At 40.8% G+C, this 24,976-nt stretch overlaps 1 protein-coding gene across 1 annotated transcript in view; it reads right to left on the reverse strand.

Moving 5' to 3' along the window:
* Window positions 1–316: 316 nt before the first annotated feature.
* The window catches only part of LOC103087678 (talanin), a 67,179-nt gene continuing 42,519 nt past the window's right edge, over window positions 317–24,976 (reverse strand). Inside the window, 4 exon segments of the mRNA XM_082931124.1 lie at window positions 317–457; window positions 459–474; window positions 518–663; window positions 1,019–1,129. Coding sequence (XP_082787250.1) covers window positions 317–457; window positions 459–474; window positions 518–663; window positions 1,019–1,129 — 414 coding nt within the window.

Genomic DNA, 24,976 nt, shown 5'->3' on the forward strand with positions numbered 1-24,976 from the left:
TTTAAATACAGGAAAACGGAGGCTCTTCAAGGCTGAGTGTTTTGTCTAAGCTTGCATAGCTTCTAAGAGGTGAAACAGAGATATGAACCCAGGCAGCCCAACTCCAGGGCCTGACAGGGTCTGGGGAAGAGCTGGCTCCAACACAGGGTGATAGCTTCCCATTCTCCCCGCTACCTTTTTAAGTTTCATCTGAAAATGTCACGCAGGGTCACCCTTCCTGCACAGAGGAGATGAAGAAACAAATAAATATGGGGGAAGAGGAAATGGAAAATAAAACTCCCACTAGGGTCTGGCTATTAATGTGTTTGCACTGTTCCTATACTTGAATAGATCTGGTTCTGAGTCTGCTACTTAAAAGGAACCAAAAATGACCTTGAATTGAAACTCCTGCATAGGAAGGTGCCGTGATGAGCTCAGAGAGACCACAGCACACCTCTGCAAGGGCTCTGAGCACCATCGTCATGGTTGCTTCCAGTCGGCAAGGGGGGTGGGAGAGGGGCGGTGGGGGAGGGGATGCTGGTTAGGTGGTTTCAGTTCTGATGAACTGCCTGACTGCCAACACCAAGCCTGGGTTTTCCTCTCTACGGGGTGGAGATGATGGGAGGGGAGATGGCCTTTCCAAAGGGGAGACTCTTCCATTAGTGGCTTCTTAAGATGGTTTGCCTTTGTGGAGGCAAAGCCCTAGTTAAAGTAAACATGGTGAGATGGGGGGGCCTCTGAAGCAAATACCAGTATGAGCCAAGTTCTCCCCTCTTAGATCTCATCTCCTGTTGTTCTCCCTCTTTTCTCTGTTCGGCCACTTTTTGCTGTTCCTGGAACACACCAGGCACACTCCTGCCTCAGAGCCTTTGCACATGCTCTTTATTCTGCCCAGAAGCTTTCCCCCTAGCTACCCCCATGGCCTGCTTCCTTTCCTCTCTCAGGCCTTTCCTCAAACATCCTATTTTCAGTGAGACCTTCCCTAGTTACCTGTTATAACCACAGTTGCATTCTGAACTCCACCCACTGCCCAACACACAGGCCTGCTCCCTCTCCCCTTCCCATTGTTTATCTCCTCTAGCTGAAGCTTAGCTCCATGAGAGCAAGGATTTATGTCTGCTTGATTCCTGTCTATATTCCAGCATCCAGGCTAGTGTGCAGCCAGTACTCAATGAAAAACATGTTGAATAGATTAATGAGTAAATCAGTGAATCCTGGCTTTGCCATTTAGTAACTAGGCAACCTTTAGCAAATGAGTTAATTTGTGTTCTATACCTCATTTCTACTACAGTAAAATTGGGATGATAATTCCTACCCTCCTACTGTGAGTTTTAAACAAGATTACAGAAGTACATACCAAGGACAGTATTTGCATGCACTCAGTGATTTAGTTTGTGAGTTCGATGAAAGTAATACACATAATAGTAGTAAACATTTTTAGATTATTTATAGGAAGTAACCTACCAGGCACTGCTTTAACCACTTTATGTACCTTTATTCATTTAATTCGTACATCCTGTAAGGTATGTACTATTATTTCATCATCCTTGTCTGAGAAATAAAGAAACTGCAGGACTAACTTGCCCAAGGCCATATGACTAGAAAAAAATCACTGAGCCTGGATTTGAACTCAGGGCTATCTGTTTCCAAAGTCCATCACTTAACCACTTCCCCACACTGCTTCCCCCAGGCAAGAACACATAATTTATGTAATACAGGTATAGAAAAACAGATTCAAGTAGTGAAAACTTCTATCTACAAGTAGTTTATTTTTTAAACTGGTGGAATGTCTTCATAGATCAAACATGATAACAATTCACTTTCTAAATCAACTGGAATATTTAGATAGTGGCCAAATTATATTTAACCCCAAGCCATGAAATACCTTTGGCCAAGAAATGCTACCATTGAGGAGATATTTTGGAACTGTGTTTTATTTAGACACAGTCTATATGGACCAATACATTTCCATTTTAAAATAGAGAGCAGTGTCATTTAGTTTCCAAAGTTTAGTGGAAACAAAAACCAGGGCCATATAGACACACCCTAAACGAGCACCTGCTTTTGAGGCCGCCTCTAACATTATTATCCTGTTTTTCTCGTGAATTGGCTTCAATCACTTGTGATTCCTGTACATTTAGCATATCTCATAACCAGCCGTCATTCATAGTCTATTTTAAGTTTGGTTGTTAAAATACTTAGTTTCACTCATGAGAGAGAGCTCAGTGAGACTATGTCTTCTCCATTCATGGTGCTGGTTCTACAAGTCACTGCATACCCAACAGGGAGGCATACACACACAAACTTTCCAAATCGTCTTTAAAGGCTTTCAGTTCCTTTTTTTCTTTTTTTGGTTTCTGTTGCCTTCCCAGTAATGGCTAAGACATTGTCAGTTTGTCTTTCTTCTTGTAATTTCTCTAGAAGGCCTTGTGGCCCAGGCATTCAGTTGGGACCCAGTTTCAATCTCCCATTGGTTTTAGTCTGGCTCTCTTACTTGCAAGGAACAGAAAGTCATTTAAGCTAGCTCAAGACAAAGGGCTTTAGCATATTGTATTATGTCACTTTATTTTTAAATGGTAAAAGAATGTTTGTGGAAATCCAGAACGGGAGCCATATTAAATCTTGGCCTCAAAGAGCCCAGAGCTCAAAGGTGACTCTAAATTCAAGAAGCCTCCCAGCCCTTCAGCAGCAGGAGTTCATGGATCTTTGACTTCTATGATTAAAGTGACATGCTATATGTCTACTTCATCTCGTCCTAGTGCTAACTGATGGCTATTTTTCTTCATGCTCAGGGCCCTAAGAGAGAATCTGATTGGTCCAGTCCTTCTTCCAGGGCAGACTGTAACTCCCTGACCAGCCTATGGATTGTGTACCGTTGGTTCAGGTGCCTGGGCCACAGCCAATCATTTATGGACAGAGGATGTGGGGCTCCGAGTACTAAACATGGCTTCCTGGGCCTGCCCCTGTGGCAGGAAGTGTGGGCAGGGTGGATCCCCTCAGAAGAGGCTGGGGGTGGGTTGGCACAGTGCTGACCTTTCCAGAATACTATCTTGTAAGAGACTAATGTATTACCCAAATCACACAGTCGTATACCAAGATAAGATGATATTATATTGACAAAGACAAAGATGCAACTTGGAAAGACATCTGCAAAACCACATGCATACATCTTTGCAATTAGCATGCTTAAAACATGAAACAAATTTCATTATTTCTTTGCGATATGTTTTATCTAAAAATGTTTATTCTTTTGCCTGATAAGTCAAGCTGTTAAAGCCCTATGGCTTTCTTAGTCAGGACCTCCAAGTTTTGGTGAACAGATTACAGTCAGCACAATTCTAGCTGATGCCATTAATAGAGATTTCAGTGTGTTAACCAAACTGAAGCTGCATTAACCTTTGCAGTTGCCCAGCCAGTTATTCAGGTTTTGTTTTAATTGAGCTGGTCAGACCCATTGATTGGTTATTACCATTGACTAAGTATACACAATACCATGGGCCACAGCTTTAAGCAAAGATAGGCAGAATGTGTTCGTGGCTTCAGAGGTCCCTTGTGTCAAATGTGTGATGCCCGTGGTGCTGGTGAGCTCTCCTCTAAGGATTGGCCCACTGCCACCCATGGACCCTGAAGAGCAAGGGAGATACAATGGGGACATTTCCATCAGGGTGATGATGTGAAGGAGTGTGGGTCAAGATCCAGGTCTGGATGCATTGCTGCAGTGGCTGGGAGAGTTATGGTGATGGTGGTGGGGGCTGCTGGTATAAAAGTATAAGGCATGACAAACTTGGCCTGCATTACAATTCTAGAGGAAAACCACCTAGGCAAAGACCAAATCCTCATGCATCTGTCTTAAGATGAGATGAGTTACTACCCATGGCACGCGTTGGTGACCTGCATCTGTGTGAACTGTGCTCTCTTTTCTTGAGTCTCCAGCAGAAACCAGTCTCTCCTGACACTAGAGGTTCATAGCACTCTAGCTGTGTCTCTCTGTGGTTTACATCACTTTCTACCTGTATTAACAATCTGTCTCATTTTTCCCCACCCTCTGATGGAAATTTGTATTAAGATGAGATCAGTGTCTGATTTCTGTCTGGTGTTCCTGCCATTTAACAAATATTTGTTGGATGAATGAGAGTAAGAACCTAAACTGCCTTTTCAGTCACCAGACTGACTGTGGCCATGTTGCTTCATTGTTCTCTCTGCACAGTGACAGTATTTGACCCAGGAGGAATGTCTGAGATGGTATCATTGCCGAGTGAAGCTAATTTCAGTGTCAAGTTTATTTAAAATTTTCAAATATTTCTAATGTAGGCACTGTGAAGCACCATCAGTGTATCCCATAGTATATGGAAGAGTCCACAGGTACAGTTGATTACAAGCAGGAGGATGGAATTCCAGGGACAGATCAGAAAATCTTGAGTATATGGAGAGAAGGAAGTAGAGGAGGAGGAAGGGAGGGTAGTAGCTGATGTTTATTGACAGTTTGCCATGTGCCAGGCCCTGTTATAAGCATTTTACATAATTAAGTCATTTAAAACCCACAACAGCCATATGGGGAAGTTACTATTATCCCGTTTTACAGGGGAGTCTGGTGCAAAACAGAGCAGGTTGTCCTGTGGTCCGTGCAGTCTGACTTGTTGGACTCTGGAACCCCCTTTTCCTTCTCCTTTTTGGTTCCCATTCTGTTTATACCTCATAAATTCAAAACATTGTTGATAAATGTTAAATATTGCTAAATATTAGATATTAAAATATGGTTTAATTAAGAGTAATTTATTCACTCATTAATTTATTAACAAAATTTCATGAACCGTTATTATGTGACAGACACTTTTTCAACAGTAAGTATCAGGAAGCCTTGAATGGTCAAAAACGAGGTGATGATCATTCCTGATTTCATCCTTGAGGGGCCATGCTGGTTGTTTTCTCCTCTCACGGAAGTAAGCCTAGGTCTTTGATAGGCCTCAAAATAGAAGTGTCAGGAAGATAGACAAGTCCGTTTTTTGCTGATATTAATACTTCTCGGAGTATAACGTTGGGGCAATGTTTTTCAAAATAAAACAAAACTTTCCTTCACTGGTGTGGGGATGGAGAGAGATGAAATGAAGGTGGGAGTCAGACAGCCCTGTCCTACCACAGCTGCATGTGCAGCTACTCCAACAATCACTGTGTCTGCTTGGGCAGGTCTATTTTTCCAGTCACACCCGATGAACCTACTCTGACTTTCAAAGATACTACTCCAAAACCTCCAATGTTATTTGGATAAACAATTCCCACTCCCTGGAAGGGTCCCTTTATTCGTCATTTGTTTTTACTGTTGACACTTTTGGAGATAGAGAAGGCTTTCTGGCTAGAAGCTTGAGGCTGTGTCTAAGACAAGGAAGCTAAGTCAAATGGCAGAAAGTTTCGACTTGGTCCTACCAGCCAAAAAAAAAATTCACCTTTCCAGGAATTTAAGTGTCCTGTGTACACACTGCCCAAAGAAGAGCAGGGATTACATAATTCTTCCAATACTGTACTTAGGCAAAGTGGAGAATTGAAGTAGCATCCAGAATTCTGGTTTGGCAACACAGGTACTTCACAATAATGCAACACTATTCACATGCCTAGAGCAGCCAGGCATATACTGGCATTCAGTAAATATTTGTGGAATAAATGAGTGAATAGAAAAAAATCTAGAAAGGTACCAATTGTAAATGTTGAAAGTAATTTTCATCTCTTTAAATAGCTTCAAATTCTGGTTTTTCTATTATAAATATGTGTTATTTGTATAATAATAGTTCTTAAAAAATGTAGCCTAGAGGGGTGGGATAGGGAGGGTGGGAGGGAGACACAAGAGGGAGGAGATATGGGAATATATGTAATATATGTATATAGCTGATAGCTGATTCACTTTGTTATAAAGCAGAAACTAACACATCATTGTAAAGCAATTATACTCCAGTAAAGATGTTAAAAAAAAAATGTAGCCTCAGTTTTCCAGGAAATTACTGATTTTAAGCTGTAGTGAGGGCAAAGATAGGCCTGGATTTTTCTGGCTTTATTATTGCCGAGCTCAGCTTTATTGTGAGTAGTATAGCTACAACCCTTGTGGATAAGTTCCTGGAAGACTGGCCCTTTTCAGAATCTGGATCAAGTTAACACTTTCTAACCAGTGGGGAAGTAACTACTTGGTTCTCTAAGCAGAGGGCCTAAAATCACAGAATGTTGGAGGTTGTCTTGCCCAGTTTTCTTAGTTTTCAGGTGAAGAAACTGAATTTAGACCAGTGGTTGCTTAGCCTTGAGCAAGCCAATGGTGAAACTGGTAGTAGGACTCAGCTCTTCCAACTGAAAGCACATTTCCCCATTTCACTCTATCAGTCAGAAATCCAGCAAGCAACTGATGGCATACCTAACTGGGTAATTGAGGAAAATTTAATAAAGGATAAAGGGATTATTTAAAAGGTGTGGGCAGAGTTAAGATGACCGGCAAAGGAAGTGAAGCATTTCAGGTCATGCAAAATGGAGAGCTGTTACATTCCTAGGCCTGAGGGAGGCAAGAGTGGGAGCAGTTATAGAACCTGGAGAGATTAGGGGTATCGAGAAGGTGCCCGATATACTGGGGCCTCCAGTAGAGGGACACAGTGCATCTGCAGCAACCTGAGGGCCTGAGAGCTGCGTGACAAATAGCCCAGCCTTATTCTTTTCCCAGCTAGAAGCCAAAAAGGTCAAGCAAGCTTGTCGATTCAGTTAAAAAAGGTCGACATCCCAGGGCATAGATCAGTGAGGAAAGATGGAGGGTGGATTCCAGGGGCCTGTGGAAAATATCTATCACATCTGAGCTATAGAAGATAAACTGCATCCTATCTGCTCTCACTTCAGCTTCAAATTGTTAATAACCTGGACAATTGAGGTTACATTTTTAAAAACTATTATTATACAAATAATACATATTTATAATAGAAAAACCAGAAGAATACAACTATTTAAAGAGATTGTAATTACTTTCAACTCTTTTTTGTTTAATTGGGGTATAGTTGCTTTACAGTGTTGTGCTAGCTCCTGCTGCACAGTGAAGTGAACCAGCCATATGCGTACGCATATCCGCTCCTTTTTGGATTTCCTTCCCATTTAGGTCACCACAGAGCACTGAACAGAGTTGCCCGTGCTATATGGCAGGTCCTCATTAGTTATCTGTTTTATACCTAGTGATGTATATATGTCAATCCCAATCTCCCAATTCATCCCACCCCTCCTTTCCCCACTCTGGTGTCCACTCATTTGTTCTCTACATCTATGTCTCTATTTCTGCTTTGCAAATAGGTTCATCTGTACCATTTTTCTAGATTCCACATATATGTGTTAATATACGATATTTGTTTCTCTCTTTCTGGCTTACTTCACTCTGTATGACAGTCTCTAGGTCCATCCACATCTTTATAAATGACCCAGTTCCATTCCTTTTTATGTCTGAGTAATATTCCATTGTATATATGTACCACATCTTCTTTATCCATTCATCTGTCAATGGACATTTAGGCTGCTTCCATGTCCTGGCTGTTGTAAATAGGTGCTGCAATGAATATTGGGGTGCATGTGTCTTTTTGAATTATGGTTTTCTCAGGGTATATGCCCAGTAGTAGGATTGCTGGGTCATATGGTAGCTATATTTTTAGTTTTTTAAGGAACCTCCATGCTGTTCTCCATAGTGGCCGTATCAATTTACTTTCCCACCAACAGTGTAAGAGGGTTTCCTTTCCTACACATCCTCTCTGGCATTTATTGTTTGTAGATTTTTTTGATGATGGCCATTCTGACTGGTGTGAGGTGATACCTCATTGTAGTTCTGATTTGCATTTCTCTAATAATTAGTGATGTTGAGTATCTTTTCATGTGCATCTTGGCCATCTGTATGTCTTCTTTGGAGAAATGTTTATTTAGATCTTCCACCCAGTTTTCAAAATTTTATTTTTATTTATTTACTTTTTTTCGGTACGTGGGCCTCTCACTGTCGTGGTCTCTCCCGTTGTGGAACCCAGGCTCCGGACGCACAGGCTCAGCGGCCGTGGATCACGGGCCCAGCCGCTCCGCGGCATGTGGGATCCTCCCGGACCAGGGCACGAACCCGTGTCCCCTGCATCGGCAGGCGGACTCCCAACGACTGTGCCACCAGGGAAGCCCCCGCCCATTTTTTGATTGGGTTTTTTTCTTTTTGATATTGAGCTGCATGAGCTGCTTGAATATTTTGGAGATTAATCCCTTGTCAGTTTCTTCGTTTGCAAGTATTTTCTCCATTCTGAGGGTTGTCTTTTCGTCTTGTTTATGTTTTCCTGTGCTGTGCAAAAGCTTTTAAGTTTCATTAGGTCCCTTTTGTTTATTTTTGTTTTTATTTTCATTACTCTAGGTGGTGGGTCAAAAAAGGTCTTGCTGTGCTTTGTGTCAAAGCGTGTTCTTCCTATATTTTCTTCTAAGAGTTTTACAGTGTCTGGTCTTACATTTAGGTATTTAATCCATTTTGAGTTTATTTTTGTGTATAGGGTGTGTTCTAATTTTGTTCTTTTACATGTAGCTGTCCAGTTTTCCCAGCACCACTTATTAAAGAGACTGTCTTCTCCATTGTATATTCTTGCCTCTTTTGTCATAGATTAGTTGACCTTAGGTGCATGGATTTATCTCTGGACTTTCTATCTTATTCCATTGATCTGTATTTCTGTTTTTGTGCCAGTACCATACTGTCTTGATTACTGTAGCTTGGTAGTATAGTCTGATGTCAGGGAGCCTGATTCCTCCAGCTCCGTTTTTCTTTCTCAAGATTGCTTTGGCTATTCGGGGTCTTTTGTGTTTCCATACAAATCGAGAAATTTTTGTTCTAATTCTGTGGAAAATGCCATTGGTGATTTGATAGGGATTGCATTGAATCTGTAGATTGCTTTGGGTAGTATAGTCATTTTCACAATATTGATTCTTCCAGTCCAAGAACGTGGTATATCTCTCCATCTATTTGTGTCATCTTTGATTTCTTTCAACAGTATCGTATAGTTTTCTAAGTACAGGTCTTTTCCCTCCTTAGGTAGGTTTATTCCTAGGTTCTTTATTCTTTTTGTTGCAATGGTAAATGGGATTGTTTCTGTAATTTCTCTTTCTGATCTTTCGTTGTTAGTGTATAGGAATGCAAGAGACTTCTGTGCATTAATTTTGTATCCTGCTACTTTACCAAATTCGTTGATTACCTCTAGTAGTTTTCTGGTGGCATCTTTAGGATTCTCTATGTATGGTGTCATGTCATTTGCAAACAGTGACAGTTTTCCTTCTTCTCCAATTTGGATTCCTTTTATTTCTTTTTCTTCTCTCATTGCCATGGCTAGGACTTCCAAAACTATGTTGAATAATAGTGGCGAGAGTGGATATCCTTGTCTTGTTCCTGATCTTAGAGGAAATGCTTTCAGTTTTTCACCATCAAGAATGATGTTTGCTGTGGCCTTTATTGTCACATATGGCATATATGGCCTTTATTATGTTGAGGTAGGGTCCCTCTATGCCCACTTTTTGGAGAGTTTTTATCATAAATGGGTGTTGAATTTTGTCAAAATTATGATTGGTACTTTTCTAGACATTTTATTCAACCATTCACCTATCCATTCATTCATTTATTCATGCCACAAATATTTATTGAATGTCAATGTGTGCCTCCCTGTTCTAGGCATGTGTATATTGGAATAAACAAAATAGACAAAAATTCCTTCACTCAAGGAGCTAACACTCTACTGGGGAAGAGTCCCAATAAACAACATAAATAACCAAAATGACAATATGTGACATAGTGATTAAGTGGTAAGAAGAAAAGTAAAGCAAGGGAAGAAATAAGAGTGTTATGGGGGAGGTTTTATAATTTTAAATAAGGTGGCCAGGGATCCTTGTGGGGTGTGTTTGTGTGTGTGTGTGTGTGTGTGTGTGTGTGTGTGTGTGTGTGTGTGTGAAAAAGAGAGCGAGCAAGCCAGCAATGACTGCCTGTTTGTAGGGCTTTTCCTCTGGCTAATTGCTGAGTGTTCAGATAATGGAGAGTGTAGGTGGTATAACTTCCCCCCTCCCTCGCAGTTTCAAAATGTCTCTCTTTAGATTTTTTTAAAGGGCAAAGCTTTCTCCACTCCTTATGTTAACCATTAAAAAAGTGCCGTGGGGAATCCTCAGTGCAAGTTTATTAGCCAAATTCTTGGTGTCTGACCCTTTCTAGCTGGGTGACTTGGGGGAAGTCATTTAACCTCTCTGAGCCTCAGGTCCCACATGTGCGAAAATGAGGGTTTTGGTGACAAGGAAGGAAACAAGATTAGATCTGAGAGGGACCTCATGCCCAGCACACAGTTGATGGTCAATATATGGTGGCTTCTTTCCTTCTCTGGACAGAGCTGCCGAAAAGGCATGTTTTGGTAAAACTGAAGACTTGGGATCCACAGAATTGAGGAGTTTGCCAAACAACCTATTAATAATAATAGCTGGCATTAATTGACCACCTGTGTGCCAGGCAGAACTTTTACATGTGTGTCTCATTAAATCCTTGCAATTTAAGATGAGGCAATGCAGGCATAGACCCTCTTGCACAGCTGGTAGGTCACATAAGCAAGGCTTGACTCCAAGTCTGGCTGACATCAACCTGTGCTCTCTTTACCAGATGCTGTGCTCTTCCTCTCCCCTGCCCTGCCCCCATGAGGAAGAGTCAAGGCTGGATGGAGCCAGAGTGTAGGGCAGGATTTTCTCATAATTTGAAAGCCCATGAAGATCTCTAGACTACCAGGTAAGGACCATTTATGACCCTGGAAAAGCGTCTTTACTAAATACCGTTAATTTAGTGGTTCTGAAAGTGGGGAACTGGGCTGATTGCCTGTGAATCGCCTTTTTTTTTTTTTTAAATACATATGCTAGGACTTTATCTCTTGAAATTCTAGTTAGGTAGGTCTGGGGTAAGGCCTTGAGTGTCCATTTTTTTCAGCATCGTCCCAGGTGTTTCTGATTTGCAGCCAGATTTGGACACCTCCCTGTGGCCCAAACTAATAATGCACCTTGCGACTCTTCTATTCCCTTTGCCTGGTTGCCACCAGGATCATGAATTATAACTCTTCCCAATGGTAGCAAGTGTGCTGGGTAATCTAATCCAGGCTTCATCTGAATCTTTGATGAAAGTTTTGGGACAGTATTGCCTTGAAGCATCTAAATGGAGAGACTCCCTCCTGGTTAGCCCATCAGTCAGTGTTCTTTGGCCATTGAAAGAACAGTCCATCAGCTGTTCTACCCTCCAGACCACAGCTTCCACAAGGACATTATGAGAGACCTTGTCAAATGCTTTGCTGAAATCAAGGTACACAATGTCTTTGCTGCTCCTTTCACTAAATGGTCTAGAAGCCCCAACAAAAACAAAGTGCAGTTGGTTGGCATAACTGTTTATCAGTGAACCCATACTAGCTGCCAGTATCAGCAACTTCTTTTCCAAGGGCTCAGAAGTCTTCTTTTGAGAAACAGAAGAACCTACTCTCTTCTTTGTAGGTTTCTACAAATGTGAGCTGGAAAATGGTGCTCACATCAGTCAATTGTAAAACCAATTTGGGCCTCAAATGGCATCACTTAGGTCTTGATGCATTTATCTCCAGAACAAGGGCTATCGACACGTCTAGGGACTTTGGAGAGAAGGAAGTGCTGGAATAACTCTAACCCAGTGGTGTTAAAATTGTACATTTGCCACCTTTCTTTGGTAATCAAGAAAGGAGAAAGCTGTGTAGTCATTTGTATTAAATGTAGATCATTTAGTTAGTCTACACTCGCAACCTCAGACCCACACCCATCCTATTGCTTTCTTGATGATGACAAATGGATCTGACCCCTCTCCTCCTCCATCACAGCAAACATGGAGTCAAAGTTCCTAACTGGGAGGGTTTGTTTTTTTTTTTAATTAGTTTGTGTTTTTTATTTTATTTTTTAGAAGAGTTGATCTTTTCTTACTTTTGGGTCTAGTAATTCCCTGTGAGTCTTCAAATGCCCCAGTAAGTACTTTGAAAGTGAATTTTATTACCTTAAGGATACGGCTTAATCAACACTGTCCTATATATCGGATCTGTATGTTACCTTTCATCTTGGTGCTCATGTTTCTAGACCCTGAGTTAAACTTATCTGGTATATTTATCCTGAAGTGTCCTATTTATATATAAATATCAACACATTCAAAACTTATAGTATTAATACCACCTTGAAGAAGTATTCTTTACTTTAGTAATGGATTCACTATGTGATCCTTTAAGTAATGAACATAGCCAAGAAAATATATTTAAATCAATGCCCTCATTTTTATAACTGTGCATATCGTGTATGCCAGTGTATGCATGTAAGGATAGTCTTGTCATCATCCATTAGTTACTTTTCTTTCTCATAAATTAACAAACCTATACATTCTTCGGTCTTATTGTAATAATGGTTTTGAATTATTTTTTCTGAGCACTACATTTTAATCATTGGAGAACATGTAAAAATGTTGGAGAGTAAAATGATAGTCACCATCTATTGAGTGCATTTACATCAGGCACTGCTCTCTAAATGCCATACATGCATTAAGTTATTAAAACTACATATTACATTGTGACATTATGATATACTTCTCTACCTTTAAGCATTTTGCTTTTCTTTCTCAACTATCACCCCAAATCTTATAACTCAGAGAAAGCCAGTTTTTTCCTTCCCTTGAAATAAAAAGAATTCTAATATATTAATAAAATACTTCCTCATTGCATTTTTTGCATCCTAAGTTTAACTTGAGTAGAGCTGCATGTATTAGTCTTTTATGTTAAGGTTGAAAACTTTTATTAAGGAGTGATATGAGATCTTTGTTATTAGCCCCAGGGTGGGATTTAAAGATGGCAGAGGGTTACTAAATTCATTCATTCATTTGTTCATTCTCATGACAAGAATTTATTGAGCACTTACTACATGCAGGACACTGCGGTAGACATTAGGAATAGAGAGATAAATAACACACACTTTTCATATTCTTACTCAACATCCATCACAACAAATTATCCAAGTGCAGTCTCCACTTAGGCCACTGGGCAAACATCTTGATGCATTTTGGAGGCAAGTTCGCTCTGCCCAATGCTGGCACCTTCTTCCCTGATCCTCCCTTATTCTTATCTGTGTACAATTCTTTAGGAGTACCTGAGGTTTTTTTTTTTTTTTTTAACCTGAGTTTTTATTGACTTAGTTCATGCTCTATCATTCAGTCTGGATCCAAGGCTCTTGGTGGCACAGAATCCATTTAACCTCCCAGCCTTACTCCCAGAAAACTCTGCTAAGTGGATTCTTTGCATCTCATGCCCATGAAGTACCCAGTATTTTAGAGACAGAGGGGAGTTTACCTAAAGACAGTGATGGTTATCTGACTCAGTGCAGATGTTAATTTAACAGTGATGCTCTCACCCAGGCCAGGGGTCATGATCCTCTCTTGGATGGTCTTTCTTCCAAACTGAACAGATGGTCCAGCCTTGTGATTTCTCTGAAAAACTTTAAAAATACTGTGTCTCTGAAGCTTCCTTCTACTTCACCCTTTGACCCAATGTTTGCAACTTAATTTGTAGGGACTAGTTCTTGTAAAATAAAAATGCCCTACTTAGGCTCTGATCTAAGATGTAGGTTGGATTTCCAGCAACCATGGAAATAATTAGGAGGGAGAGTGGTGGAAATAAAACCTCAGAGCAGCCAAACTGGCAGACATCAAGGTCATGCACTAAAGCCCATGCAATTTTTTCTGTTTAACAGACTTCTAGGCCTCATGTGTTGTTTTCCTATTGCCGCTGTAACAAATCACCCCAAATTTAGTAGCTTAAAACAACACAAATTTATTGTCTTACAATTTTTGGAGGTCAGAAGTTTGAGATGGGTCTCTCTGGGCTAGACTCAAGCTGTCAAAAACACTGCATTCCTTTCTGGAGGTTCTCAGGGAGAACCTCCTTAGCTTACCTTTTCCAGCTTCTAGCTTCCAGCTGCCTGAATTCTTTGGTTTGTGGCCCCCTTCCAATCATCAAAGCCAGCAATGGCTGGCTGAGTCTTTCTCTTATCAGATCATTCTGACACTGACTCTCCTACCTCTGTCTTTCACTTCTAAGTACCCTTGTGATTACAGTGAGCCCAGCCAGTAATTCAGAATAATCACATCTCAGCTGATCAGCAACCTTAATATTCCCTTGCCATATAGCACAGTATATTCAGAGACTCTAGGAATTGGGACATGAACATCTTTGGGAGGCCATTATTCTGCCTTCCACACCCAAGCTCAACTATACATATCCTTAGTTCATGGTAATACAACTATGGTTATTTGATGTATGAGCTTTTAAAAGCAGGGAGCACTGAGTGGCAGACAATAGGCACAATAGCGTCTACAATAGGAAATGAGAGCTGAAAGCCCAATGTCAAAAGAAGAGATCAGAACTGAAAATCAGCCACAGAACTAGCAAATCACAGAGGCTGAGATCACAGAGAATGGGGAAAATTCTCTCTACCATGGTGCCTGGGGGTGTTCTGTTCTATGACACAGAGCTTTAAACACTGTTCAAAACTGTAACCCTGCCTGAGTCATTAAGAAAATGTTTTTTTTTAAAAAAAGGAAGAAAATGTTTTATTCAGTTTTAGAAACAAGCAGTGCACCATATTTTTTAAAAGAGGATTTAAAAAAATGAAACCATAAAACATTTAGAGGCAATCTAGTGAATATTCATCTGATTTCTCAGTGAGAAGGATTTTCTAAGCATGAAAACAAAGGAAGGAATGAAAACAGAAAGGGAGACATATTTTAATATAAATAGATATTAATGTTTACCTATTAAAAATAATAAGCCAAATTAAAAGGTAAACAGCAAGCTGCGAAAATTATTTGTCACAAAAATTATGTCAGTAACCTTAACAGAGTTCACACAAATCAACGAGAAAAATATTAAGGCCACAAGAGAAAAATGGTATATTATATGTAGACAGTTCATAGGAGGACAAAATATTGGTGGTAAATTAGTATATGTAAATGTTTAAATTCACTGGTAATGAAAAGTGAAAACAGTTATGGCAGTTTTAACTTATCAAATTAACACTTTTTAAAAAAATTGATAATATTTAATGTTGGTGGGGGCGTGGTAAAATATCACTCTCATAACTTGCTGGGAGTATATAAATAGTACAAATCCTCTGGAAGGCAATTTAACACAACACTATATATCAAGAGCATATAGATACTTATATATTTTGACATATTAATTCTACTTTTAGGTATTTATTCAAAAGAAATAGAAATAGAGACAACTCTTTACAAAAAAAGGTGTTCATCCTTATTTATAATAAAACAACTGATTTATCCCATGAAGGTAATGGTTAAATGAAGTATGATACATTTATATTACAGACTCTTACAGAGCCATTAAAATATATTTTCTTTCTTTTTTTAAATAAATAAATAAATAAATAAATAATTTATTTATTTATTTATGGCTGTGTTGGGTTTTCGTCGCTGTACACGGGCTTTCTCTAGTTGCGGTGAGTGGGGGCTACTCTTCATTGCGGTGCGCGGGCTTCTCATTGTGGTGGCTTCTCTTGTTGCAGAGCATGGGCTCTAGGCGCACACGCTTCAGTAGTTGTGGCACGTGGGTCAGTAGTTGTGGCTTGCAGGCTGTAGAGCTCAGGCTCAGTAGTTGTGGTGCATGGGCTTAGTTGCTCCGCGGCATGTGGGATCTTCCCTGACCAGGGCTCGAACCCATGACCCCTGCATTGGCAGGCAGATTCTTAACCACTGTGCCACCAGGGAAGCCCCAACGTATTTTCAAAGAATGTTTAATGACATAGAAAATATTAAGTGAATTATGTCACTTATTCTATATTAAAGCAGACATTTCATGCAGAATAAGGTTAGAGAAATTACATCAAATGGTAACAGAATTATAGGTGTGTGAGTAACTTTTGCCTTACTTTTTCTTTTCCACATTTTCAAGCTTTTAAAAATAAGCATATGTTTACTTTTATGCTCAGAATTGTTTTGTTTTTCATAATCAAAAATAAATATGTATATACACTTTAGAAAGATTTTCAGATAAAATGGCTTAATTGTTTTGGGGTCTGAAGCTTCAGTTATGTAGACAATTCATCTATATGAAATCTTTTCTCCCAAAATGGTGCATAAGACATTGGTATACTTTGGAAATACTGGCCTACTTGAGTAAAAGATTAACTTCATATAATTTGGTTAAGTGTTTGGCTTATGACAGCATTTTCCTAAGTGTGTTTCAGGAAAATGGAGTACTTTAAGTTGTCTTGTGAGAAAAAGTATTTGGAGTTCAAATACAGTTAGAAAATACTGTATACTGTATTCCCTTCTCAGAGAGTCACAATTCACATTAGCATTTTCAAGGCTCTGAAAAGTCCTGCAGTAATGACCTGCTTAGTTTTTTTTAAAGCAGAGTTTCTCAAAGTAGTACTTTTCAGAATTCTCTTGAGTAACACCTATTAACATCTTCCCACAAATCATGTTTCCTGTATGTTATGCACTTTGGAAAATCGTGGGTTTAAGAAAAGATCAACTGACTCACATATTTTAGCTCACAACTTTGTAGATTATGAAGCTAGATGATGTGAGTCCAGTTTGGGTGAACTTTTTAGGGACTGTCAGGAAAATTCTAGGTGGGAGGAGGATAAGGTTATGATTCGGCAAACTTGAGGCTCTGTGTGGTAGCTGTATGCTTGGGAAGACTTGAAGCTCTTTTAAGTTGCCAGGTTCCCCTGTTCTACATTGCATCACCAGCCCCAAGCCAGTGAATAGCTGCTTGCCCAGAGTCCTTTGACCTGCTAGAGGTTTTCCTTTCCAAACACAGTATGCCCAATGGGGACGGGACTTTCCAGGCACCGAATCTGAAGGGAGACTGCATGTCCAACTTCCTGCTCCAGACTGCAGAATAATGTGCAATCCCTTAACACACCTGTTACATCTGAGAGGGTGTGATGAGAGAGTCCACTTCTAGAAAGTAAACCTTGTGTTAAAAGATAAAGAATACAGGTGGATTCTCAGATAGCATTCTTTAAGTGTCCTGTTATACTCCTGGAGCCTCTGCCTCTTTTCTCTGGCTTCACCAGACTCTCTCCTAGGAAGAGGTGGAAATGGGAAAGAGGGAAGAAAAGACTCTGGTGACTAAGTAGGTTGACATCCTACTTAGATTCACAGATCTTCCCATAACTCTAGGGTAAACAGGGAGCTTCATGACCATCTCATCCAGTGGCTTGTGGATATCTAGGGTATATTGGACACAGTGACCTTTAGGGGGGGGCCTCTGGATCCATATTTAACACTTCAACCACAGCAACTCTGCTTTTTAATATATTGGCAATGCAGGTTAAAATTTTGAGAAAAGTCACCAGCTGCTAAAAGAAACAATTGAAGACAGTGGATCTAGTCCAGCTGCATGCATGATTCTCTGCAGCAAGCAGTCATACATCTTCTTTTCAGACCCCTCCAGTAACGGGGAACTCATTATTATTCCATATTTGGTCGTATGTTGTGTGAAACAGAAATCTGCTTCCCTGAGACTCATACCCATTTGTTCCAGTTCTGCTTTCTGGAGACAGATAGAAATAGTTTAAACCAATTTCCAACTTTAAGCTCTACCAGGGCAGGGACTTTGTCAATTTTGTTCTTTGGTGCCTCTCTGGAACAATTCCTGGCATGCACTGGGAGCTTAATAAATGATTATTGAATAAATGAATGAATGAGTACCTTCATGTATCTGTTGTAAGATTACCTAATGACTTGGGTCTTAAAAACTGACACAACCTAAGGGTTCATGTGATGACAATTTCCGTGTCCCTCCTTGGCCTGTGTCTTCTCTGTCGAAGAGGTCTGGGATAGAGTGCCAATATGCTAAGGTTCGTTGGGCGTGAGACAGGGACCTTTGGGATTTAACTTATTCTGCACAGTGTTTCTGAAAAAAAGCTAAAACAGGCACTGCATAAAAGCAACTTGATAACATGAGGAAAGCTACCAGCCTTTTGTCAGGGAATGAAGTATGACCCAAGCATGAGGATCATGCTTACATGCCCTCATCATCTGTAGTCACCAATATCGTAGGAATTGAGAGGCACTGGAAAGTCCCACCAGCTCCCATGATAGGACCAGAAACTTCACCGCTAGAGAGTTATTCCCTTGGGTAAAGTATTCATATCTCCTCTAAATGTAAACACTGGTCTTATTGAATTGCCAGCATCTTGGAGTGAATTAACTGATTGGGTTGTTTTCTTTAAGGATAAGAGGCCCTCAAGATGCTGAATTCTGGGGGAGAGCTTCTCCGAAAGAGAAGAAGCAAAGGCAAGTGAGCTGGAGGGGGAAAAGAAAGTACATTTTGTTTGACTTGATACATGCGCAGGCCCCCTGCAAGCTACTTCGGTGTAGAAAAGGCAATTTGGGGCAGGACTTTAGCCTGGCTCCATATAAACCTTTTGAAACTGCAGAAGAACCCTTCTCCCACTCCACCCCACTGTTGTGAGTCTCCCATGTGAATTAAAGTAATGGGACCAGTGCACTCAAACATGCTGGAAGATGGATGCTGAATGCGTTCAAATGACTATCAGGCTGTTGGGGAAGGTGTCCAAGCTTGCCTGGGGCCATCCTCTCACCACAGAAGGGAAAAACCAATCCCTGACAAGCACAGGGCTGATTATTAGCCGTGTGATGAAGTGTTACTTCCTGTACAGGACATTTACAATTCTTGAGAAACTCTTTCTCAATCAGAGTGAGTGAGTTTTAGAAAATGAAGGCCTTTGTTTTCTTCCTCTATGTGTGTGCTCCCTGTTTCCCTGAACTTCCCCCAAATCACACACCCTACCCCAGAGGAAAGATTTGATTTGGGAGTGTGTGTGCCCACACTCGGGGGAGACAGTTAGAAAAATGCAATTTACCTGTCTTAATAGAACTTGAATGACCCATCCAGACATCTCTTGCATAGTCCTTTCAGCCAAATGTTGCTTTTTTTTCCTTTCCAGATAATGCAAGTAATATCATTATCCATGTGGGGGTGTGTTTACTATTCTGAGATCACATTAACATTACTCATTTAACGATCTGCAATGTTTTGAAACCAACATGTCTCACCATATCCCAGAGTGGGATTTTTTTCTCTACTGATGCTTTGATTGATAAGGACCACCCATGACCGTGACCTTTAAGATGCACAATTCGCGGGGTATGAGATTGGGCGAAAGGAGGCAAAGACCACCCTATCAGCGGGATTGACGTTGACTCCTGTTCAGCAAATGCAGTGCACACTTCATGGCAGGTTGGATGCTTTCTGAACTGGTGGAGGGCTCAGGACGCTGTGCTGAGCTGCTCAGACTGAGCAACTGAGACTGCAACTTGATGCTATCAAAGGTGGCTTCTTGGATTTTCAATTCCGGTTGATTTGAAGGATAATGAGGCGCTGTCTTCTCTTACTGATCAAACACGGAATAAACGCCTGTTTCATGGCAGGCCCTGCACACCGGAGTGAGGGTAAAGACAAATAAGACGTCATTCCCCACCCTTAAGTTTTTCAGTCTAGCAAAGAGACAGACATGTAAATAAGTGTGGTAGATACCTGACAGAGATATACTGTGGTAGATCAGAGAAAGTAGTCAGCTCTCTGAGGAGGGGGAGAGGGATGGGGCCTTTGTTAATAATAGGCACTTGTCTAGGTGGGAATGAGATGGAAAGGCAAATGGAAAAAAAAATTTGTTTGCATTTGCAAATATATGGAACAGCATGGAAAAGCATGGAGCAGCATGATGCTTTGGGGGAACATCTAGAAACTTGATGCCCAGGATATAAGTTGTAGAGAGGGAAGGGAGAATAGTAGTAATGAAATACAGCAGTCAAATCAAAGAGCTCCTGGCAGGCTCTGAAAATGGGTTTTTATTCCACCGTGTAAGCAATGGGGAGCCAATGGCTAGGCTTTAAGTAAGGTAGTGACTTACCAGAGTTTCATTTTGGAAAGATCACTTGGGTATCTGTGGGGAGAATGGGTCAGAAGATGGCAAGACAGGAGGCAGGAAAACTAGTTGAGAGGCTATTAAAGGAATTCAAGAAAAACGTAAGAATTGCAACTAAGGCAGTGGGTGTGCGGATTAGAGAAAGTTTTGAAAGATATGAATCCGAAGACCCAGTGGACATATAGCAGGGGCAGGAGTGGAAGTTAAAGGAAAATGAGAAATCTAAGATGACACCCAGAGTTCTGGTTTGAGTGACTACAGATGATGTGGAGAGAAGAGGGTGTAAGGGAGAATTAATTCAGTTTTGTGCATGTTGAATTTGAGATGCCTGTGGGATATCCAAGAGGAGAGGCACAGCATGCAGTTGGTTATGTGGGTTTGAGTTTCAAAAAGTAGGTCAGAGAGGACCAGAAAAATATGAAAGTTGTTTGGATGTTGGTGGTATTTAAAATCATGGCAGAGGATGGCTATATCCTGTGAGAAGGACAGAAAACCAAGGATAGATCCTTCAACTCATCAACTGAAAGCAGTTGAGCAAAGAAAGAGGGGCCAGAAAGGGAAACTGAAGGGAAAACTGTGGCAAGGAAGGTAGGAAAGAGGGTTTCGAGATGAAGAGACTGGTTGACAGTGTCATATCCTTCAGGGAGGCCAGGGAGGTGGAGACTCACCCACTGGGTAAGACATCCAGTGATCTTGAAGGAGAGCAGCTACAGTGGGGCTACAGAGGGGCCCCTCTGTAGGTGTGAGGTCAGATTAGAGTAGGTGGGGAGCATTCAGGTGTAAGGAAATGGAGACTGTGAGTGTTCACAGTGCATTCAGAAGGTTTGCCTATGAAAGGAGAGAGCATCAGCAAAATATTTAGGACTACTAATTTTGATATGACTACTGATTTTGTCTGGAACTTATTTTACAAGCAGAAATGCTAGGGCAGCCTGATGAGACTGGAAAGGTTGCAGACTTTTCAACTACGGAGCACTTCCCACTGTGTTCAAGGCCCTGGGCTGGGTACTTTTGTATCATAGTCTTGAGTATTTTTCTTTTATCTCATTCTTTCCTTTTCCTCCATGTTTGTTGCTGTGCCCCCGCCCCCCTTCCTGATTCTCGCTCTATTGTAACTGGGCTTGCTCCTTGAGGGCGTTTGAGGTCTTGGTGCAATATTAGAAGTATAAGACTTTCTCAAAATATTTGAATAAGCAAGGCTAAAAATAATAAATAATAAATGTTAAACAGCAATAAATAATGTCATTAAACCCTAGTAAACTGTTAAAGAAGGTAGGCAAGAAAGCCGTCAGAATGGAAGTCGGGGTACAGTCCCGACCATGTCAGGGGAGCAAACAGAAGCCCAGGGTGGCAAATGTGTGTTTTAGGAGGTTGTGGTGCCTGGCATCCATCACACAGTGTTAGCCTGCCCCTGTGTTGTTTTTAACAGCATAGACTAAACCCAGCCGCTTCTAATTGTATAATTGTAGAGTTGTAATCACCTATTTCAAAGAGCTGGGAGCCTCAGACAACTGAAAAATCAAAATGCAGATGTGACAACAATACCAGAGACACACCTTCCTGAGTGCAGAGGTGGTGAAACAAAAAAAGTAATGGGTGGAACACCTGTCAGGGTTTCCAACTTCTCTGATTTGGAAGGAGTCATTAGGTAAATAAATAGCACACACTCCCACTCACTCCAGCAGAAGCCAGAATGACCCAGTGGGTAGATCAGGAGTCGTAATAGAAGTTGTAATGTTTCCGCATTGAGGTTTCAGTAGGACTCAGGATTCAGTGGGGCCCTTGACAGTCTGTGAAGTAGTCCAAGTTGAGCCCTTCCCATCTCTTCTTCTGGCATCCTTCTTCCCTCCTAGACAATGACTTTTATATTACAAGCTCAGAGTAAGTACCAGGCACTGAACATATTCATTCATTTGCATCTTGTAGCTACCCTACAGGATGGATACTATTATTATCCTCATAGGTTTGGAGGATTAAGTAACTTGATCAAGACACATTGCTAGGTGATTTAGATGTGTCTGACTCTTATGTCTGTGCTTTTAATCACTTAGCAGTAAAGCTACAGCCAAGATATATAATCTTTGAGTTTTGCCCTCAGTTGGCTATTATTTCCTTTTAACGTGTTACTCCTTGCAAAGTTTCTTGGGACTGGAAAAGCCTTTAAGAATCTCTAATGTGACAGAAGTCATTTCCTGCTTTGATATATAATGCATTCATGAAAAAAGTGAAAATCAAGGGTATAGATATCAAGCAAGAGACATAGATGCTATCTGGTTTGGTTAAGATGGAGGAGGACTTGCAGAGCAGGACTTTTAATTATTTTTAAAATAATTATAAAAATGCTAACTATGCTTTGCCTTCTGGACACTATATTTGGCACTACAGTCCCAGAATTTTACCCATGCTCTTTATTTATTTATTTACTTATTTATTTATGGCTGTGTTGGGTCTGCATTGCTGCACGTGGGCTTTCTGTAGTTGCAGCGAGTGGGGGCTACTCTTCCTTGCGGTGAGTGGGCTTCTCATTGCGGTGGCTTCTCTTGTTGAGAACATGGGCTCTAGGCACGCAGGCTTTGGTAGTTGTGGCACGAGGGCTCAGTAGTTGTGGCTCATGGGCTGTAGAGCGCAGGCTCAGTAGCTGCGGCGCACGGGCTTAGTTGCTCCGTGGCATGTGGGATCTTCCCAGACCAGGGCTCGAACCCATGTCCCCTGCATTGACAGGCAGATTCTTAACCACTGCGCCACCAGAGAAGTCCCACCCATGCTCTTTAATTTGTTCTTTTTATTCATAATTGAACATACAATCAACCTCTCCTCCCTTGAGTATCCAACCACAGCTAAAGACTGGCCACTTTTAGCACATCTAATGATTTCTATTTTTGTCTTAATTTTATTAAATTAATGAGAGCTCTCTGCTTATTTTCACTAACACCAGCACTTTCTTTTTCTGTTTCCCCCTCATTTTTGTAAATTAATATTTGAATATTCAGACAATTGCATGAATCTTCCATTACCAAGATGGTGCTGTTGTCAAAACTGAACAGCTGTTCTTCTTCGTTTTGGGGAAATCCCTAGTGTTCTTTTGTCAAATAATGAATGAACATATGAACTCAGTGTGTGAAAAATAATTTAGGGGTAGGACTCTCTATGGTATTAAAAGTGTTGTCTGTAAGATAGTTAACATACGACAGTCAAAGGACTGTAGATAGATGGGTTTAAGGAGGGCTTAGTATGTGTGCTTGGCCGTGTGCAAGGCTTTGGGAACACTAAGAATGGCCTGCCACTCCATGATCCTTTTGAATGTACCTGATTATTAGGGTGATATTTGGGGTTAAGAGGAATGGTACCAAATTTCTTTAGCCAAACTTTCTAGGTGACTGCTGCATAGTCTTTTTGAAATAAAGGGGTTCAACACACATTTATTAAGAATGTACTGGGTGCTGGGAACTAGCCCAGCTGAGGACAAAGAGATATGGTGATGATCCCTAAGGAGCCTCCAGACCAGTAGGGAAACAGATAAATAGATAAGCCCATTACAATGTAGTAAATGTGTTGATCGAGTATAAGCAGGGTGCTATGGGACCATAGGAAGGACTCCCAGATCATCCTGAGAATTTAAGGAAGTCTTCGTGGAAGAGTCCTGAAGACCAGGTAGGAACTAGCCAAGTATGGGGAAGGAGAAAGGATGTTATAGATAGAAGGAATAGCATGAACAAAAATGCAGACATGCATTTAGGGTCACAGTTCTGAATCTCTATGAGACATAGAGTAGGAGATGAGGTTGGAGAATTGTAGAAAGACCAGGTCATGCTAAATACTAGATGAAATATCTCATGTCACTTCATCGAGGAGTGGACCATGTATAATACAAATGGCTCCTCGTTCATTATTTGTTATAGACATACTGGAGTAATTTTTGGTTTTTCCTCAAATATAACTAGAACCACCTTCCTACTTCCATGATTAGCTAAGTTTGGAACTCTTTGAGTGAACCCTGAAAAAAATGCAAACATAGAAAAATACTGCCACCTGGAAGAGCAGTTATTCTCCAAGGATCATAACACAAAAACTAAGTTTCTAATGAGGCTTCAAGAAATGAAAAGAAGTCAATTTTTCCATAGCTGTAATCCTATCATTAGACCAAGATTCACCGGGGTCAACTTTAGACAGATTCATCCCACTGCGATGGGAGAAGTAGATTATGGTAATCATATCCATGATTAGAGTAATCATGATCTCCAGTGGTCTTTTACATGAGGGGAGTATCTATCTCAGCCCTTTTCAAAATACTTGAGCTGTAGCTGGAACTGTATAACACCTCTGACCTCCCTCCTAGGACTGCCCAGCAGACCACCTCTTGTTAGCATTCTCCATCTCACTGTTCCTTACTCAGTATTTGTGGTATTCCACAGCTCAGCTCCCCAAATGTATTTTTTAACAGGTTCATTGAGATATAATTCTCATATCATACAATTTACTCAACATCCCTCTGATGTATTTACAGAGTTGTACATCTATCACCACAATCAATTTTAGAACATTTTCACCACCTGAAAAAGAAATCCCATACTCTTTAGCTATCACTGTCCAACCTCCCATGCCCCTCAGCCCTAGGCACCACTTGCTAATCTACTTTCTGTCTCTATGGATTTTCCTATTTTAGAAATTTCGTATAAATGGAATTACACAATATGTGGTCCTCTGTGAATGGCTTCTTTCATTGCTTACCTTTTGCTTAAATTAACTGTCACGTACTTATTTGACCTCAAAATCTTGTCCCTCAATACTAAATGGGTATTTTCCTCTTGGCTTCATGCACCATATTATCCCAACCCTGGCTAGATGCTCTAAGCAGCTTGAACAGCTACCTACTTAGCCTGTCATCAGAGTATATGAACTAGACAAGTTGGGGCAAAGGTAGGACATGGCAGGGGCATGTAACAGGGAATTGGACAAGTTCCCCCCACACACAAGTTGGCCCCAATTTCTCTTTCCC

Source organism: Lipotes vexillifer, unplaced genomic scaffold, assembly GCF_000442215.2.
Source record: "Lipotes vexillifer unplaced genomic scaffold, Lipotes_vexillifer_v1.1 scaffold1562, whole genome shotgun sequence".
NCBI lineage: Eukaryota > Metazoa > Chordata > Mammalia > Artiodactyla > Lipotidae > Lipotes > Lipotes vexillifer.